The sequence below is a fragment of the Microtus oregoni genome, unplaced genomic scaffold, assembly GCF_018167655.1.
Source record: "Microtus oregoni isolate MIOR12 unplaced genomic scaffold, Mior012 000022F_ref0000154, whole genome shotgun sequence".
Classification (NCBI taxonomy): domain Eukaryota; kingdom Metazoa; phylum Chordata; class Mammalia; order Rodentia; family Cricetidae; genus Microtus; species Microtus oregoni.
In genome coordinates, this window is record NW_024543081.1 from 2,522,585 (window position 1) to 2,543,988 (window position 21,404).

Sequence of the window (21,404 nt, forward strand, 5' to 3'; positions counted from 1 at the left end):
GGCTCCTTTATGGTGGCCCTGGAGTGAAGAGAAGTTTTCAGATTAGAACTATAACCCTCACCTCCTGGCTCCCTGGCTTTACCATACCATTATAGGTGTTTTAGTATGGTTCAGTGAGCATCTGATGAAATTTTCAGGTCCTTCTGCCTGGAGACCAAGAATTGAACATATGAATAGAGGTCAAAGCAGAGACAATTTTTTAAGAAAGAGAGCACTTCTAAGGAAGGAAGTGGACCATGGCTGACTTTTAAAGGTCAAAGACTCAATGATGTTTCTTCCCAGAAGACCAAACCCTTCACGGCTCGCTTATGCAGCATAGGCTGTTTGTGTGCACGCTCTGTTTGTTCTCTCTCCCTGGCTCGTTTCTTCTGTATGAGAATTTAACCTCACTCTCTGCCTTAGCAAATGAAACCAGAATTACTGGACCAATTATCACTGTATCCTCCTTGGCATTCGATATTGTTCTCATTTGTCTACCTATGTTCTGTGCATTTATTTTTCATATTCAGAGTGTATGAACCGCTGATACAAATCACTGATGCTAGGGTTTATCTATAAAACTAACATAAATGAAGGAAAAGAAAAAAAAAGCCTTTAAACTCCAAGTCTCTAATGCTTTGATTTAGTTGCTCAGGAATCCTAAAGGTCATCCTTTTACTAGAAAGGAAAGTAGTTAAGGAAAGCTGCCATTCCCCCCCAAAAAACGTGCCTTTATGTAACAATCCTATGCAAGAAAAGTACAAAACCAAGTACCAAGCGGCAGGTGAGGCAACAGGGAATCCTCCATGCTTTCTTTCACATGGTATGCATGTCATAATTAGGGGCTCATAGGGAGGTCTTCTGTAGCTCTGTAGTTTAAAGGCTATATGGCTCCTGTTAACATAAGGGATTCTGGGTTTTTGGTTTTAGGTTCTTTTGTTTTCCTATTATGGTGGGTAGAGTTAGTGTGACATCATCAGTCACTTTTGGACCAGGAACTTCCTAGTGCTTTCCATGGGATGCTCAGAAGTTAGTTAGGCTGGGGGAGTGCTTCTGTACTTGAGAGCTGCCGTGCTTACTTTTCTTCTGCTGTAACAAAGCATCGTGACCAAGGCAACTTACAAAAGAGAGAGTTTATTGGTATTGCAGCTTACAGTTCCAGAGGCTGAGTCCAATACCATGATGGCGGGAAGCCGTGCAGCAGGAGAACAGGCATGGTGCTGGAGGAGTGGCTGAGAGTTTACATTTGATCCACCTGCACAAGTCAGAGAGATCGGGAAATGGTGTGGACTTATGAAACTTCTCAGTGACACACCTCCTCCAACAAGGCCACACCTCCTAATCCTTCCCAAACTGAGCCACCAAACACCAAGTATTCAAACATGTGAGTCTTATGGGGGCTGTTCTCATTCAAATCACAAGGCACTTGCTGCTCTTGCAGAAGACCCAAGTTAGGTTTCTATCACCTACATTGGGAGGCTCATGTCTAGCTGTCATCCGAGATCAAGGTCCACACCACCATCCTGTGGACTCTTCAGGTTCCTGAACTCATGTATGTATAGCCCCTGACACCCCATAAACATACATATGCGTAGTTAAAAATGAAACACAAAGAAAGATGCATTATCACTGTCATTTGGTTGCCTGGCATTTTCTTTTTTTCTCAGATGAGAATGAATGGCATCTTTTACTGGGAGACACTCTCTGCTCCCTTAGTCACCATTTTCAAATTATGTGTCACCTCATCATATATTCCCACAGGTAAAAGAACTCTCAGAGCTAACCTCTAACTTGGAGGCTGTATTTTGGTGATGTTGTCCCTAGACTTCCCACTCCTGAGGCAGGAATAGGCAAAGCATACCTTATTCGTGATCTACAGTAGGCAGTTAGCAAAGAAAGTGTGTGCCAGCACCCCAGCAGAGCAGGAAATATCTTACACAGGCCAGAGCAAGTCAGTGACGGCTGAGTTACTGCTCAGCGGTGAGCAGCTTGTATCCCACAGTTCCTCTGCACCAGAAATAAAACCAGAATGTCACCACCCACCGCCCCCAGTGAGTACCCTCCTGTCCTGCCCCAAAGTTGATCCAAGACGTTTTCCTCCTTGGGGAAGAGAGCAAAGTTCTGTGGTTTCCGATGAAGAAAAATGTGAAGTTCCGCTTTTTAAATAGATGTGTTTTTTTTTTTTTCCCTGTCCCCTTCAGTACAAAACGTGATTAAGTTAAATGAATTTGCTGCAGCGGTAGAGGAACGGTACAGGAAGTTTGTCTTGTGGCGGGGACAGGAGTGCGTTCTTGAGAGTAGCTGTAGCCAGAGCAGTTGTGCCCTGCTTAGCTCCTCTGGTGACTTCTTTGGTTTAAAACTGCCTAGCAGACTGGGGAGAGAGTTGTTCAACCTTCAGGGAGTGTGTTGAAGGCACGTGGCTCGGACTGGAGCAGGGAACCATCACTGATGCATTTGGGCCACATTAGGTTTCTGTCTGCTCATTCTGCTGGCAAATACACATTCTCACATGACCGGAATGAGGTATTGCTTTATTCTTAATTACTATTTTTAATTTTACTATAAAAGAGTGGGCTTCAATGTGACATGTTTCTGTGTGAGCGTTATTGTACAGGGCTCCACCCTTACGTCCTCTTTCCGAGAGACCACTGTTCTTTGTCCCCCACCCTCCCCCTATGCAGCTTAGCATCTTTCTTGATTTTGCTCCAGGATGGCATGGGCACGAGACCTCAACAGCACGGCTTCTGCTCTGCCCATGTCTACCTGCTTGTTCTCCTCAGGAATATGTGGTGGTGCCAGACGTGGCTAGGACTGGTCTGCAGAGCAGGGGCACGCTGCCCTGTGGTGTTTGGGACACACATCTTAGTTCTGCGGTTGAAATGTCTAGTGTCTGCGCTGTGAAGGTCAAGAGTGATATCACAGCCTTAATCATCAGCTTGTCTGCATGTTGCTGAGTGTGTCTACCAGGACAGAGCTCGGCGCTCTCCTGACAGTCACCCGAGGATGATAAGGAATGACAGGGTCTCTCTGCCCCATTACAGCCTGTGCTGCCCTGGCAAGCACACAGTTCCCGTTAAAATACACAGACCATGGGCAAAGCACTGTGGTGAGAAAAATAGCAAGTTGAGGTTTTCAGAAAAATATCCATGATTTGTGAGCATCCCCTCCCCAGCAACTTGCCTGTCTGCCCCTCCCCCCAAGCTTTTCTGCCTGTCTGCCCCCGACCCTGCCCCCCTAGAACTTGTCTGCCTGAAGCCTTTCTGTATTGTTTTTTCTTCTTTCTCTTTGCTTTGTTTCCTTATTTATTATTTTTTTACAGGTCAGATAACTCAGAAGCTTTTGTCTCAGGTGGGAAGTTAAGGTGGAGAATATTGATTTGGGGGTTTTTGTCAGCAGATGCCAATGGTTGCCTTCTGCTCACAGGTCTGCAGATATACACGTCTCATTCATTGCGCAGTGACCGCTCAGCTCCCCAGAGAGCCGTGATGACCAGAAGTTAAGATTCTTTTGCAGGAAAACAAACCACTGTTCTTTTGGGAGACAATTACCTATAGCTTGTGTGTGTGTGTGTGTGTGTGTGTGTGTGTGTTTGTGTGTGTGTGTGTGCTCAATCCTTATCAATTTGTGCTTTCATTCCTGTGCTCCAACTTATTCTTCCTTCTACTGCAGCCGGCCCGCAGGAGCCCCACTTCCTGTCTCCTTCTACCCACCTCCCTTCTCTGGAGGCTCTGCCCTTTGGTGCTCACCCAGCTTTGTTCCTCCCCACCTGTCTTCTTAGCCTCCCTTTCCAGCCTATCTGTATTCCTTTGTCTGAGCCCCCAAGCCACAAAAAAGCACTTCCCACCAGGAGTCCTCAGTGACACCCATGGCTGCAGGCCCAGATAGATAATTTTCACTAGCCTCCCTGCCTCCATTCCATTTCTCTAGACTTAAGGTTAATCCTGTAGCAGCCTACCCACAGGTCCACCTCCTCCCACCTACTGCAGTTACTAGGAACTCTTCCTCTGGCTGGGGATCCAGGATCTCCTAGCTCTTCTCCATGTCCCCTCTCAACTTTTCTTCTAGCCCAAGCCCATTCCTCTGTGTCCCCCACAAAAGGAGCCCCTACCAGGGACCAAATAGCTACCACACCTGCTTAGGATCCAGAGGGGACAACAGCAATTAAAGAATGGAATACCCACCCAATAATGACAAGACCAGATATATCTACATAATGAAACACCTCAAACATCATAACACCAGATGCCTAGATCCCAGCTCAAAAACACAAGCGTGAGCAGCCGAGACAATGTGCCTCCTCTGGAAGCCAATAATCCTATGGCAGTGGGCCCTGAGACATGTAATGTGACTGAAGCACAAGACAAAGACTTCAAGATAGCCTGCATTATTATATAAGGACCTTAAATAGGACATGAATAAATCCCTAATGAAGTCGGTAAAAATACAAACAGTGGAGTTTCAAAACACAAAAATAGACATAGAATCATCAAGAAAACTCAAACTAAGATAAAAATTAAAATGAAGAACTTAGGCTGCTACACAAAAAGCCTTAGAGGTAAGCTTTGCAAAGAGAATGCAAGAACTGCAGGAAAGAATTTCAATTCTTGAGGACAACGTAGAAGAAATAACTCCGTCAAAAAAAAAATTCAGGCACAGAATATCCATAAAATCTGAAACACTATGGAAAGAACAAACCTACAGATAATAGGGATAGAGGAAAGAGAAGAAACCCAGGTCAAAAGCACAGAAAACATCTTTTAACAAAATCATAGAAGAAAATTTCTCTAATCTAAAGAAGGAGGTGCCGATTAAAGTACAAAAAGAAGATAGAGCGCAAAATAGAACCAGAAAAGAAATTCCCCATAACATATATTAATCAAAACACTAAATGTGCAGAACAAAAAAAAAGGATATTAACATCTATAAAGGAAAAAATACCAAGTCACATATAAATTCAGGACTATTAGAATAACACTGGACTCTGGATGGAGACTCTAAAAGCCAGAATGGCCTGTGCAGATATTCTACAAACTCTGAGAGTCCACATATGTCAGTCCAGACAAAACTATCCAACAAAACTATCAATCACAATTGGTAGAGAAAGTAAAACATTTAATGATAAAAGCGAATATAAACAACTACTATCTACCAGTTCAGTTCCACAGCTAGCACTAGAAGCAAAACTTCAATCTAAAGAGAGTAACCACACCCAAGAAGATACAAGGTTTAGATAAACATATAACAGTGTATCAAAATATGGGGGGACCCACCCTGTAAAACAAATAAACAGGAATCAATAAACACTGGCCATTGATAACTATCAGTGTTAATGATCACAATTCTTCAGTAAAAGTACATGATGTCCAGACTGGATTAGAAAACAGTATCCATCTTTGTGTTGCATCTAAAAATCCTGTCTCCAACGACAGATACCACCTCAGAGTAAAAAGATGGAAAAACCAAGTGGCCCCCCAGAGGCAAGCAAGTATGACTTTTTAATATCTGGAAAAAATAGACTTCAAAAATAATCAGAAGAGCTAGGGAAAGACACTACATACTCATTAAAGGAATGATTCACCAAGATGATATTGCAATTCTAGACATCTATGTGCAAAACACAAGGGTACCTATGTTCATAAAAGAAACACTATTGCAGCTAAAATCACATATTGACCCTTGTGCTGTGATAGTGGGTGACTTTAATGTCCCATGCTCATCCAAACAAAATCTAACGAGAACAGTGCTGGTGTTGGAAAACATCATAAATCGCATGGCCCTAACAGACATCTACAGAGCATGCCACCCAAACGCAAAAAATAGATTTTCTTTCCAGCAGAAACTTTCTGAAAAATTGACCCAATGTTAGGACAAAAAGCAAGTATCAACAGATTTGGAAAATTAAAATAATATTTGGCTTCCTACCTGACCACCATGGATTAAAGGTGGATGTCAACTACAGTAGAAAAATAAGAAAATATATAAACTCATAGAAGCTGAACAACTCACTACTGATGAAAAAAATAATTAAGACATAAATCAAGAATAAAAAAACTTTCTAAAATTGAAGGAAGTGAAAATTCAACATAACCAAACTTAAGGGACACAATAAAAGTGATTTCTTAATATATAAGACTACTAAACAATTCTTCACAGAAGTTAAAAACACAGTCTTCAACTTAATATGGAAACACAAAATATTCAGGATAGCCAAAACAACCCTGGATAATAAAAGACCTGCTGAAGGAATCACCATCCCAGATTTTAAGTTGTACTGAAATCTATAATAATAAAAACAGAAGGGTGCCTGTATTAAAACAGACACGTTCATCAATAGGATAAAATGAAAGATGCAAATATAAACCCGAAGGTCTATGGACACCTCATTTTTGACAAAGAAGCCAAAACTACACTCTGTAGAAACGTATCAGTACATGGTGGTGGGCAAACTGGATGGCTGCCTATTGAAGAATCCAAATAGAGTCATACTCACCACCCTGCAGAAAGCTCAACTCTTACTGGATCAAGGACCTAAAACATAAGACCAGATGCCATGAATCTGACAGAAGACAAGTGTGGAATAGGCTTGAAACCATTGCCACAGGGAAACAGGTCTCTAAGTAGGACATCAGTAACACAGGCACTAAGAACAACAATGAATAAATGGAACATCACAAAACTGAAAAGCGTCTGTATGGCAAAGGACACCATCATTCAGGCAGAGTAGCAGCCTACAGACTGGGAAAAGATCTTACCAATTACACATCTGATAGGCGGTTAGGGTATAAAATATATAAACAGCTAAAATCACTGAACATCAAGAAAACAAGTACTCCAATTACAAATAGGGCACAGAACTAAGCAGAGAGTTCTCAAAAAAAAAAATGAAACCCAAATGCTTGAAAAACACTTAAAGAAAAGCTCAACATCCTTAGACATTAGGGAGAGGCAGATTAAAACTACTTTGAGACTTTATTTTACCCCAGACATAATGGCCAAGGTCAAGAAAACAAATAACAGCTCATGCTTGCTAAGATGCAGTGAAATGGAAAGCTTACTTATTAATGGTGCAAGGTCAGACTTGTATAGACACTATGGAAAGCAATGCAGTGGGTCCTCAGGAAACTGAGCATCAATCTACCTCAAGTCCAGCTCTGCCACTCTGGCGCATATACCCAAAGGACTCTACATCCTACCACAGATAGACTTGCTCATCCATGTTCATTACCGCTCTAGTCATTATAGCCAGAAATTCAAAACTGCCTAGATGTTTGTTAATTGGTGAATGAACATGTGGTATATTTACACAGTGAAATAATATTATATTTCATTTAAAATTGAAATTTACAGGTAAACATAGAGCTAGGGGAAAAATCATTCTGAATGAGGTAATTCAGACCTTAAACCCCAAATATTGTATGCTTTCTCTGATGTGCATGTTACAATCAGAAGAGCCCCTAAAGCTTGGTACCTAGTAGGGAACTGAGTAAGAGAAGGCTCTTCCAAGAAAAGGCAAATATAATATCTTGTTATGAAGAGACAAAGGAGAAACTGGAATAGGAGAATTAAATAGTGAGGGGGTGGGAGAGAAAGGTAAAGGAGGGAGTGTGGAGAGCGGTTAACTAACACTGAAGTCGTTTTTGAAAACCTAGTGCCAGTACGAAGTTCCATGTTCACTGACGCGCATCCATGATTCTGAAAGGTACTCAGCACTCTACCGGAGAGAGGTAATGAGTGGCATCACCCAGCTACAAACCCTGTGGCCTACAACAGCAACCTGCCCGTTCCAGAAACTGGTACAATGATGGCATGATATTACAGGAGAATCAACCACTTCTTGATTGAACTTAAATCTTTTTCTGTGATATGGAACCCATATCTGACATTGCTAAAATGTCCAAGAATCTAGAAACATGTAGATCATGAGACGAGAAAACCTACTATTCTACCACCTATAAAAGAACTGACTCCTGATGACATAAGCCATGCCCATAGATTAGTGCCTCACTCAGCCCACATCAGAGAAGCTTCTTATGGTATATGAGAATTAATACAGACAACCAAAGCTGAGACACAATTAGCAGAGAGTGAGAGACTTGGAGCAGTAAGGTATAAATGGTTTTATTTTTTAAATTGAATCCTTCCCTTCCCCTGCTCAGAAAGTTACATGGAAGAAGGTGTCACTGAGGGTGGGCGTTGAGGTTTCAAAAGCCCATGTCAGGCCCAGTGTCTCTGTCTCTGCCTCTGTCTCTCTCTCTCTCTCTGTCTCTCTGTGTGTGTCTCTTTTTCTCTCTCTCTCTGTCTCTCTCTCTCCTCTGTCTCTGCCTGCTGCCTGTGAATCAGGATGCAAAGCTCTCCGCTACTGCTCCAGCACCACTCTTGTCTGCTTCCCACCTTGGTGATCATGGGCTAGCCCTCTTAAAGCTGTAAACAAGCCCCCAATAAAATGCTCTCTTTTATAAGCATTGCTTTGGTCATGGTGTCTCTTCACAGCAGTAGAACAGAAACTAAAACATTAGTTTTTACTTATTTATTCTGATTTTCATTTTTTGTGTGTGTTTTGTGGGGTTTCTTCATGTTTCTTGCTTTGTTTTTGTTTCTTTTTATTGAAAAAATTCATGTAATGTATTCTGATCACAGTTTCCCCTTCCTGAACCTTTCCCAGATCCTACCCACATCCTCACCCACTCAATTTCATGCCCTTTCTTTCTTTCTTTCTTTCTTTCCCCTTTTAGAAAACACACAAACAGGCAAATTTTTAAAACGAGACTGAAATATACACACACAAGTGCACACAGATACAAAACAAAACAGCACCTATAAGAATGCAAATCAGAGACCATAATATAAAGCAAAAGACCGAGAAGACAAAGTAATGTGAAAACAGAGCAATATGAGAAAAAGGTTACAAAAATACCATTGAGTTCATTTTGTGCTGGCCATCTTCTGCTGGGCATGAAGCCTACCCTTAAGTGTGGTCTATATACCCAATGAGACTCCACTGGAGAAAACTAATTTTTCATTTAGAAGTGGATGCCAATTGAAGATAGCTTATTGGTTAGGGATAAGAGCCCATGTTTTTTGTTTGTTTGTTTGTTTGTTTGTTTGTTTGTTGAGAGAGAGAACATGAAGTTTAGTGGCTAAGAGAAATGCCACAAGACTACTAACAATTTAGGAGATAAGATTTAGGAATTAAAAAAAAAAGGCCGCAAGCCGGGCAGTGGTGGCGCACGACTTTAATCCCAACACTCGGGAGGCAGAGGCAGGCGGATCTCTGTGAGTTCGAGACCAGCCTGGTCTACAAGAGCTAGTTCCAGGACAGGCTCCAAAACCACAGAGAAACCCTGTCTCGAAAAACCAAAAAAAAAAAAAAAAAAAAAAAAAAAAAAAAAAAAAAAAAAAAAAAAAAAAAGCTGCATAAGTCAACTAGCATCTGAGTGGAGAATGCAGTGCTTCAGAATCTAAGCACCCCCGATTTTGGAGTCTGGTAGTGATAACAGGAGAGGGCGTGGCATTTGAATGGTGGAGGTCTTATGAATGAAAGTCCACAGGGAAGAAGTTCCAAGGAAGAAGCTAAAGATGGCAGGAAGAGATGACTGATAGAATGCAGTCCCAAGGAAGCACATGGAGCATGGGGAAGTACAGAACCGCTGAAGCCCCTAGGAAGGGTGAGAGCTACCCCATGTGACCAGAAGAGCTTGCCTCCATTTATAAAGAACGTTCATGGAAAGTGAAAAAAAATAAAGAAACATAAAGGGGGAATTTTCAGGACTAGGAGAGAGTAGGAAATGTTAATTGAGGTTTCAGTTGACAAAAAGTTTATCGAACACCTCTGAGATAAGTAGATAACTCAGCAAAGAAGAAAATGGGGTATACAGGAAATGTGCCTAGGAACAGAGAGGCTGTAGCAGAACTCCTAGGAGCCCAGGAGCATGGTCTCACAGCTTTACCAGCTCCAAAGTAGTGAGATATGGATGGTGTTCAGATTGATTGTATCTGTAGGGCCAATTAAAGTGAAAAGAATTAAGCTCAGTTAGGCAGCCTGAGTTAAAGAGACTTCGCTTCATTGTTGGACGCGGAAGGAGACATGCATATCAGCCGTAGATGGCAAGAAGCAGGGACACAGGACAGAATTGCAAGCGCTACTTGCAATCATTTGTGATCACCCTTCATCTAGATGAGCCTGAAAATGCTTGCTAAGGTCTCTCCCATGTTTTACAGATGCTAGAACTCTGCTTCTGAAAACAGGGTCCTGATGTGACTGTGTAGCCGAATGCAGTGGGTTGACATCTTGGTGAGGGCACAGCCAAAATAAGCTGAGTCTAGACATGAGACCATGGGGGAACATTATCACCGACAGATGCTGGAGCAGGGGAACTACTTCCAAAGCCAAAGTGATGCTCTCCTTTATAACTGGAACTTTTCCCCTGCCCACCAGTTCCCTAATAACCACTTCTGAGGTTTAATATTAATTACAAACTGTTCAGCTGATGGCTCTGGTTTCTTACTGAAATTAACCCATTTCTAATATTCTGTGTATTGCCAAGTACCCCGTGGCTTACTGGTAAAGCTCTGGCATCTTACTACTCTGGCAGCTGCTGGTGTCCCCCAGACGCTGCCTTCTTTTTCCCCGTATCTTTGCTCGGATTTCCTGCCTGATTCTATTCTGCCTGGCTTCAGTCCAAATCAGCTTCTTCAGTAACCAATGGTAATGGCACATAATCACAGCACACCAAAGTGTCACTCCTTAAACTCAGAAAGCCCAAGGTTTAGGGAGCCAGCACCTAGTAACCCTCCGCTAAGCGCTATGGAGCATGCTTAGTTTAAGGGCACAATTTTATTTTTTTTTCCATGTTGAAAATCTTTTTTTTTTAATTTATTTATTTATTAAGGATTTCTGCCTCCTCCCCGCCACTGCCTCCCATTTCCCTCCCCCTCCCCCGATCAAGTCCCCCTCCCTCATCTGCTCGAAGAGCAATCAGGGTTCCCTGACCTGTGGGAAGTCCAAGGACCGCCCATGAGTAATGTGTCTAATAGATTTTCACTTAAAATTGTGCCCTTTTTGGGGGGGTCTGAAAAAGGGCACAATTTTAAATGAAAATCTATTAGACACATTTAGAAGGGGTGTGCTTAGGTCAGAGTCATGGAGTGAGTATGTGAAAGGCAAAACACATGGACAGAAATGCCCTGAGCATGCTCAGCTTGCACCATTGAATTTTAGCCACAGGAGGCTTTGGAGATGGGTGACCAGGAGTAGGCTCTTAAAGGGGCCTGCCCTCTTGGTCGCTCATAACCGCATAGAGAACCTCTCCACCACAGTGTACTGATACAGGACATGCTTGGGTGACTCTGTCTAATGTAGCTTCGAGTTAGAAGTCAGGTCTTGTTCATTCCGTCTGGGTACAAAAGGAATTGCCTGGACACTCTGACATGGTATTGAGCTCTCACTGTGTGCATCTCATCCACGCTATCCTTCTCATTCTCAGTTTAATGTGTTTATTTGCATACGGTCACGACAGGAGATCTCCAATTTCTAAGAAAAAGATTTTTACCTTTCTCCCCCGACTTAAGACACTGAGGAATTTCCAAGTACTTCCAACACAATCGCATTAATTTCTATAGCCACATCCCATACCACTAAATTAGTACTTGTTTTTCAGGTGTGACAACGAAACCAGGTTCAAAACAGAAGATGTGCACTGGGCCTACAGCTTCTGCCCCACCCCGTACTCCTGGACAGCGCTCCTGGGCCTGGTCTTATATCTTATCTTCTTTGCACCTGGTAAGTGGATGCTTTGTTACTTTTGTCCTGTGCTGTCCCCTCTTAGAAGAGGCTGGTTACTAGTTGTCATTCCACAGCAGATTTTTACTATAGTTTTAATGATTTACTTCCCAGGAATGGGACCAATGCCCTGGACGGTGAACTCTGAAATCTATCCTCTCTGGGCAAGAAGTACAGGAAATGCATGCTCAGCCGGAATAAACTGGATTTTCAACGTCCTGGTTTCATTGACCTTTTTACACACTGCTGAGTATCTTACATACTATGGTAAGAGCGTGTTTTTTTTTTTTAAATGTTCTCTCATTGTTATTTTTGATACTCTGTCCTTAGGTACCCTATAATTTATAAGAGGGGCTATGTCATTATATTTTGGCTCTTTGCAAATATCTCTATATAGCTTTCACCATCTCCAGGGGATCTGGGAAGTGTTTCTGAGAGAAGAGTTCTCTTTTCCTAAGTGTCTTGTCTCCAAGAGCCTATCATTATCCCCCACAATTCAAACCCTGAACTCCTCCCCCCCAACCCTGCCAGGACGGAAGTCCTTACAGCACACCTCTCAGTCTAACAAGGAAGCAGAGAGACGATGCCAAGACCATGAAGACAGGACTGATGGGATGTCCTTTGAGAGGGATGGAGCCCCACACCTCAGCAGCATTAGAGTACACCTGAAAGTAGCTCATCCATGTGGGACACTGTACCACTGAATCGTTTGTGCCAACCAGGACACCTTAGAGCCCAGCACCTACCACTTCCAGAAACAGGGACTTGACAAAAGCCTCCAAACAAAAATGCATGGAGACTATGTCTTAAGGAAAACATTGGTAGGTAACAGCGCATGACAGAACTCCTTTGTGAAGCTACTTCAAACCTATGCTTACTAAAGTCAAAAGATTTTTTTTACTGTGTTTTTAACACACACACACAACTGCCTTGTCTACATGACTTTATAAGCTGTGTTGATGTTTGTTAACTTGGCATAATGTTTAAAGGTGAAATGTAAAGTCATTGTTCTCACATCTCCTTAAGACCATGTGGTATATGTGAAATATGTACTCTTGTCCGGTCCCCTCTGATTCCACCCCACCTGACCTCATCCCATGGTCTGGAAAAGATTACTGTCTGTCCCCACCCTTGCCATAGACCAGAAAGACCAACCTAGCCAGGCCTTGATTCATCTGCCTCTTACCAGGGGAATGGGAGAGCATCATGTTCACCTGTATAAGAAAGACAACTGCAACCAGGTGGTGGTGGTGCACACCTTTAATCCCAGCACTTGGGAGGCAGAGGCAGGTGGATGCCTGTGAGATCGAGGCTAGTCTAGTCTACAGAGAGAGTTCCAGGACTGGCACCATAGCTACTGAGAAACCCTGTCTCAAAAAACCAAAGCCAAAAAGAAAGAAAGAAGGAAGGGAGGGAGGGAGGGAGGGAGGGAGGGAGGGAGGGAGGAAGGGAGGGAGTCTCTTCCTGTCATTCTTTTGGTGTGTTGTTTTGTTTTGCCAGCCAAGACGAGAGATGTTTTCTTCATATGTTTCACTTCTATGCTTGTTTCTCTTTGACTGGAAATGCAGATGAGCCTAGCTTTCAGTCTGCTCTTAAGGAGATGACTTTCCCTCTCGGGTGTCTCTCCTGTGCCTGCTCCTAATTGGGGTTATATTATCTATGAACTCTTAAACTGTCAGTACTTTGAAGATATTTCTTCTACTGAAATTGAAAATCATAAAGGAAAAACCATCTAGGAAATATGTAGGGAATAAAAGATGTCATCATGCCTCATCCACCTAGGCTTGCTGAGTATAGCTTGCTGACTTAAGCACCCCCAGGTAGTACCTGCGCCTACAGGTGTAATCTTCTTACAGCAAAGTAGAGTCCTCTGGTCTCATAGAACTCCCAGTCTACTGACAAGTAGCAAACGTTGTAGTTGTATCAGTTGGGGATGCACGATGAAAAGGCAGTAGAAGGATGGAAGAGACTAAGGGACAGCTGGAACAGCAGAAGTGCCAGGGATGGTTCTTAAACACACGAATCCAGGGATGCTGAAAAGTGGGCATCTGTTGGTCATGTTGTTCCTAGATTTAGTTATTGCCTTTTTTTGTGTGTAGGAGTGCCTGCATGGATGTCTGTGATCTGTGCCCGGTGCCCAAAAAGGCCAGAGGAGGTGTCAGATAGCACGAAACTGGAGTTACAGAGAGCTGTGAGCCACCATGTCGGTTCTGGGAGCTGAACCCTGGTCTTCTACCAGAGCAGCCAGTGGTCTTAACCACTAAGCCATCTCTCCAGCCCCTGTGGGTTATATCCAATGGGATCTCCCAGAAGATTGGCTATTGAGAAGGAGAGTTAAGTGAAAGGTTCAGGATGACGTCTAGACAGTGAGCATGAGGAACAGAAGAAGAGACTCACCATGGGCTCCATCAATCCAGTAACTCAGCAGCAGCATCACTGTACCTGGTCCTGGAAATCTAGATCTCTCCTGGCCTTCCCTGCCTCTGAGAAGACAAGACAGACGTGCACATGTGTGTAGTAACAGGGCTCCCCAGTTAGAATAATACTAAAGGGAGCACTGGGGAAAGAGTTGGGAGAGAGCAATTCCCCGCAGCCTGGAGTCTGAGACTTCTATGAAGAACTTGCCTCTGAGCCTGGCCTGTTCTGCTTCAGATTGCTCTAAAGTGATTTGAGTTTTGAACAATTCATTGCATTTTAGTCACAGGACCAGAACAACCAGGTAAGGCAGGCTGGCAGACGTCATTGGGTTGCGTTCCATGCTCGTTAGACTCGACACAGAATCAAGACTCTCCAACTTAAGTCCACACAGGGCTGTTCACTGTATTCTTTTCCCCTGCAGGAGCGTTCTTCCTCTATGCTGGGTTTGCAGCGGTGGGACTGCTGTTCGTCTACGGCTGCCTTCCTGAAACCAAAGGGAAAAAGCTAGAGGAAATTGAGTCGCTCTTTGACAACAGGCTGTGTCCATGCGGCGCTTCTGACTCCGACGAAGGCAGATACATTGAATACATTCGGGTCAAGGGGAGTAACTATCATCTCTCAGACAACGACGCTTCTGATGTGGAGTGATTTTCAGCTGATGACATTTTAGTCACTGAATCGAGGGTGGGGAGAAGGCCAGCGCTCAGACACTGCCCTGCTCACAAGCTGAGTCTCCCCACAGTCCTTCCGAATGACTCCATGTTCTAGAAGACTTGATGAGGAACTAAATACAACCATAGTGATGTTTATTTTCATAAGCAGAAATGCTAAAAAAAGAAAACCCACAGATTTTTCTTAAACAAATGTGTATAATCCCTTCCTGAGACAGTCTAAACATTACTGTTGTACCCAGTGACTTCAGTAGAACCCCTTTCTTCTAAGACCATATACAATTATTAGTAGCAATACAGTCAATGGTAATCTAGGCAGATTATATATGTATATTTATAAAGGATTATTTAAGATGACATAAAGGTATTTAATGCCAAAACAAGGCCTATTGACCCTAAATTTTCATACCAAGTAGTGGCTTTTCTATGATCGATCAGTTGGTACAAAGTGAATTCCATTTACACACCCATCCACAAACTAAGAAGTCCTATAAGGACATGGCTGTCCCTCTCTCCTTTCGATTCCAGATGTTGGCTTCTGTCTCCAACACAGATACAATAATTATCCAGAGACTGAATACCCAGGATCTTTTGAACACTATCCAAAGCAGGCCCTCTAGGGGTTATTTTCATACTTTTTTGCATTGGTGATGAGTATATTTGCACAGATAAGCTAGCATGTTTTGATAAGTATATTTTATTGTCAAAGTGAGAAAGAGCAGATTTTTATATACCCCGACCCGTGCGTCTCAGTCGTGTGCACAGATGGAATGCGAGTATAATGGAGAGCAGTGCCCAGTCACCAGCTGTGCTCCAGGGCCAGTTCAGCCCCCACCAGACTCTGCACACTGTCACTCCCAGCCTCCTGCTGCTCTGTGCCTTCCTTGGTGTTAAATGACAGCTGCTGGCAGACTGGCTTTCGCTTTCCGAGACTCCAGAGGAAAGGAGGCAGTGGCAGAAACAGTTATTGACATTTAATTTAAGTCCTAGGCCTTCTTTCTCCACATGTTTTATTGGCTCTTCCAAAGGATGGGGGCATACCTCACTACTAATTACGTGTATTTTTCCCCTGAAAACATAAGCCAGTTTTAATTCTGTCTTCTTTTCTCATCCCTAATAATTTGCTACACAACCAAAATTCAGAGCTGTGTCTGTTTCTTTATCTCATATTTGGTTTGGTTTTTTTTTTTGTTTGTTTGTTTTTGTTTTTGTTTTGTCTGCTCTAAAAATTGAGATTTCTCCTTTGGAAAAGACATGGATGGGTTCTAATGTTGCAGTCAGTAATGGTTGACTGACCTTTAGACATATCTCTCAAAGTATTTGGTGGTTTCTGTGTTCATTCAACAAAGAATTCCTAATTCTCACCACCCTACTAAGAGCTGCGTGGCACAAGCAAAATTCCTTTGCTACAAAACTCATTTGCACGTTCTGAAGCTATGAATGATCAAAGGACCAGTTGGGATCATCAGTTTGATGTTTCGCACGATGATTTAAACACCTTATTAGGTTCCATATCCAAGGGATAAAATGGAAAGATTTTTTCCAGCCTCTAAAACATTTATTCTTCTTCTAAAGTCTGACTTACTCTTACCAAAATTCCCAAGCTAAGACTCTAGTGAAGGAAATTTATCCTCCGGTCAGCGGAGGTACTTACAGTCACTTCCGTGGCCTACAAATTCTTCAACCAAAAGAGAAAGTTCTCACTGTTTGGTTGTTTAATGTTATTTTAAAAATTGAATATAGTATTTTGGAAAATTTTCTCTCAAATTAGGTGCTTTGAAATTTATTTATAGAGAATATTAGTACTGATGTTTCTCTAGCACAGAAGATATTATTTAATAGGATGTATTATTTGATATTCCCTATCGCTTTAGAAGTTTCTTATCTCAATAGCATTTTACAAGATCAACTGAGCTATTATGTGGTATAGTTAGTGTATTATGGGAAGAAAACAATGAGCGAAGTTCTCCTTTAAACATGTATTTTTTTATGATTTGTTCAACTGGTTGCCTCAATTCTTCCCTTCATGGGCCACATAGCCTTAAGCACACAGGTGTCTGCAGCTGGGCTGACACATGGGACCACACATGACGCGAAGCGACCGCCAGTGTTGTTAGTCCTGAAAGCCAGGTATGATCTGTTCTAGCTGACATAAAAACATGTCCATAAATTAACATAGTAATGGGAAATCGTCCACAAATCTCTTGCCCCATTCCTTTCCTCATTTCTGAAAATTATTTGTTATTTATATAGTTACAATATTCCATACTTTTAAATTTAAAATACAAGACAGAGAAACCCATATAAGACTTCTTTATAACTTTTTAAAAGCAGCTCGATACTTGAAGAGAAGCCTTCTGTAATTCAGGTATGCTTTTAGACTTGGTGAACATTGATCACACATTAAGAGTTCCATGGTGGAATTTTTCAGATTTTTATTCTATTAAACACCTTGTATGTGTCTAGTGTCTCTGACCAGCACAGTCAACATATATTTCCTAGTATAATCTCTATGTTATATAATTTGATCTGACACACTGAAATAGACAGATTAAGCATTGTACTTGCCCCTGTAATGATTGCTACACCTACTCAGTCACTATGTTAAACATGGCTTTGGATATAGAGAGAGAAAATTTAAATAAAAGGTACTTCCGGGAGAATGACAGCAGAAACTTTTAAGTAAGATATCAGTGCAGCCCCCTTTCAGATTCAATCTTAGTACTTGCTACATCCTCTAAAGTGAGAGATCGGGAAAAACACTGGTTTTGTGGATTTTTGCTGTCGTTTTAGTTTCTATTCAACAGGGAGAAAGACCAGGAAAAACAAACTGACAACTTGCCCATTTACTTTTATAATAGCAAAGTCAAATCAAAATGCATTGTGGATAATCCTAAATCTTGTGGCAGGGAGGTGATGTTTTAGATAGTGCTCCCCACACTTTAAAGCTGAGTGTAATATCTTTTTCAGTTATCAAGGTCAGACCGTTTCCCTAACTTGGAATGAAAGAATTAGATGGTGCAACCAGGCCAAGAGTGCAGGATTCCTGGTACATGCTCTCTAGAAAACTATACTTACTACATTCTATCTTACGCTGCAAAGTTATAGGTGAAATTTATAGTTCAAAAGTAGCTACTGCCTATACAAGACTCAGCTGTGTTCTCTGAGTTCATTCTTCATGTCCTTCGGCCTCTGAATTTCTACCAGTCCTAGCGTCATGCACAGTAAGGTTGGACAGTTCCAGGTCCTTCAGTTCTCCAAGGCGAGTACCAATGCTGCCACCTTCTGGGAACTGCAATCAGTTGCAAATGCCAAACAGTGACCAATTCTGCTGTTCTTTGTATGCTGTTAGGGAAGAAAGTACTTATGTGCCAATAATCACCAGAGAGTCGCTTTATAAGTATTCATGTTTGGGAATACCAGGAAGTGTTTTATCATCATCAGACTGTGCTTGTGGGTACTGAGCAGTGTGATTCTCTAAATCTTCACATGTCCAGCATAGTCTATAGCACTTGAGTATCTGGTCAGCAGGATCTTCAATGCCGTTATTTACAGGTAATATTCACGTTTTCGATCATGGGATTGATTTCGTCATATTCATACAAACAGAATACGAGATGGACTGTGCAGATAATCAGTATTCAAACTTATGAATCCATACTTTACAAAGTTTTAAGATTTTTGCTGAATTCAACATTATCTCATTTCACTTAAAATTTAGACAGTATAATGTTAACTCTAGCCAAAGTAGAAATTTATGTCCTGTATACATGTCTAGATTTTCTGGTGGCTCCTATACCATGTCTCACTTGATGTTACAGTACTGTTTGTAATAAATGTTCTAATTTCTACGTAGGAACTCTAAATATATATCTCTATTAAATCAGGAGTTTTATGCTTTTAGAGGCATACGTATTTTGAGCTGTACATTTTAATTTTCTGAGTGCATGTTCTATACTGTTTAATACTTGACAGATCTCAGCAAATATAGTCTTTTCATTCCTACCTGTGACATACAGACTATCTCTTGAAAACTGCCATTGTCCCATTTACCAAATCATGCTAGCCTATGCTGTATCAAAAGTATGGTATATTTTATGGAGATTTAGTGATATACATGTAAATGTTTTTTAAGTTATTTTATTGAACTTCGATATTTACATAAAGTTACAATCTTTTTTTAAAGAAAGTGTCAGTGCCAGAACCGTATTTAAAAAAATTATCAAATAAAGTCAAGATAACTCAGTCTCTTGTGCTCTTCACTTCTTCGCTTCTCATCTGGAACTTCAGCATCTGGGTAACATTGTGAACGCACCGCGGGAGCTGTTAACAGAACACTGTTTTTTATTCATTTGGTTTTTATGTTTTGTTTGCATGTGCATGGCTGGTGTCAGTGGAGGCCAGAAGAGGGCATCAGATCCCCTGGAACTGAAGTTACGGATGGTTGTGAGTGCTGGGAATTGCTTTGAAGAGCAACCATTGTTCTTAACCACTGAGACATCTCTTCAGCCCCCATACTGTCTTTTCTATCAAAGGGCAAAAATCTATTAACAACAATTGTCAAGAAGCCATTTGGCAGATACTCACGTTCCTGCAGGGTCAGTACCTGCTGAAATCACAATCTGTGCTCAGGTTTCCTTTCTCCTGACAGCTGCTTCTCTAGATTAGCCAATCCTGTAAAACCATGCTGCCAGTCTGACCACTTAGAGGGCAGCACAGTGCACTAGGAATAAAAACTCAGTTGACTTCCTCTGGGTAGACTTACCTGCCTTTTCAACCAAGTGTAGCCAACAACATCTTTCTGCAGAAGTACAACCCACATTTGGGGTTGTGTAGTCATTTTGTGAGACAACTCCCACCCATTATAGTGTAGCACCTAGCCTGGGCCTTTCTGTAATCAAAGGTCTTGAAGACTGACACCTATCCCTCAATGTGAAGGCTGCTGCTTTGTTTTGGTAATTCTGGATATTGAGATAATCCCTGGTCCTAAATGTGGAGAAACAGGAAGACTAAATCAGCAATGCAGAGAAAAGGTCCCGATGTGAGCATTGGGGCAACGAGGTAACTTGATACACAAGGCAAAGTTTTAATATAATGGACTGAAGAAAGCAGACTCTCCCTTTCCTGTAGCTCCTCAGTCAGGGGTGGAATTTGACACCTTCCCCACCCTTCCCTGCTGAGATTTGTCTGGCTTGAGCTTGCCTCTGTCTTGTGCATGCTGTCACAATTTCCGTACGTCGTCACGTCTTGAAAACACCGTTTTCTTGAAGCCATTGTCTCCATCTCACTCTTAAAATCTCTCTGTCCTCACCTCTGGCGGTTCCATGAGCCTTGGGGGGGGGGGGGGGAGGGTGACACATAAGCCTCATTTAGGATTGACTTCTGGTAGGCTGTCACACTATAGGACAGGCCCTGCTCCCACAACACACACCCGACTGGATAGGTGGAAACGGAGATGGAGAGACTCAAAACTCAAACTTGGGTGAGTAGGGAGAGGAGGGTGGGTGTGGAGGAGTCTGGGGTAAATCTGATCAAATGCATTTTATGAAATTCTCAGTTAAGAAAATTTTAAGTACTACTAAGTATTATTAAGTGTTACTAAATATTATTAAGTAAGTAAGTACTAAGTCTAAGGTAGATTATTGCGATACATGAAATACTGAGTGCTAAGTAGGATGGAGGAAATGTCCAGGAAGTTGATTCACATGTTACACATGTATACCAATAGAATGATATAGGACTCAGATAAGCTATATATGCATATATATGGAAATTTAATTATTGGCAAAGTTGTCCAAAACATATACTGGTGAAAAAGATAGCCTTTTTTTATAGTGATGAAAACAAGTAGTGATAGCAAAACTGAATATCAATCTATAGAAGAATGAAAACAAATCTTTATTTCTCACTGCCCAATTCAAAGTCAATTCAAAGGAAATCAAAGACCCTGCTTTAAAACCTGAAACACTGAAGCTGTAAAAGGAAAACACAGGAACATTGCTTCAGGACACAGGTACACAGATATCAGCAAGAACTTTCTGCATAGGATCCCAATAGCGCAGGAAATAAGGCCAATAATTGGCAAATGACATTGATTACATAAAATTCAAAAGCTTCTGCATGGTGAAAAAAGCCATCTCCAGAGTGAACAGACAGCCGAGATATTGGGAGAAAATCTTTGTCAACTCTGCTTTATAAGAGGGATTAATATCTAGAAAATATAAAGCACTGTGAAAAACAAACAAATCCAAATGCCAGTCAATAAATGAGTCAACACTAAGCAGACAGTTCTCCAAAGGAAAAAAACAAACAAATGACCAGTAAACATTCTTTGGAGTTTTTTGTTTGTTTGTATTTGTTGTTGGTTTAGTTTGGGTTTTTGAAGACCAGGTTTATCTGTGTAACCTTGGCTGTTCTGGAACTAGACCAGGTTGGCCTTGAACTCACAGAGATCTTTCTGCCTCTGACTCCCAGGCTCAGGCTCAGTAAACAGTCTTAAAACACCATTTCAGCATCCTTAGTCACCGAGGAAATGCAGGTTAAAAGTACTTTCAGAG

The 21,404-nt window shown here is 41.8% G+C and overlaps 1 protein-coding gene across 1 annotated transcript in view; it reads left to right on the plus strand.

Moving 5' to 3' along the window:
- The window catches only part of Slc2a13 (solute carrier family 2 member 13), a 293,453-nt gene extending 274,367 nt beyond the window's left edge, over positions 1-19,086 (plus strand). The window contains exons 8-10 of the mRNA XM_041672334.1: positions 11,637-11,758; positions 11,873-12,025; positions 14,598-19,086. Of these exons, the coding sequence (XP_041528268.1) occupies positions 11,637-11,758; positions 11,873-12,025; positions 14,598-14,824 (502 nt within the window). The 3' untranslated portion in view covers positions 14,825-19,086. The remainder of the gene's footprint in view (positions 1-11,636; positions 11,759-11,872; positions 12,026-14,597) is intronic.
- The last annotated feature ends 2,318 nt before the right edge of the window (positions 19,087-21,404 follow it).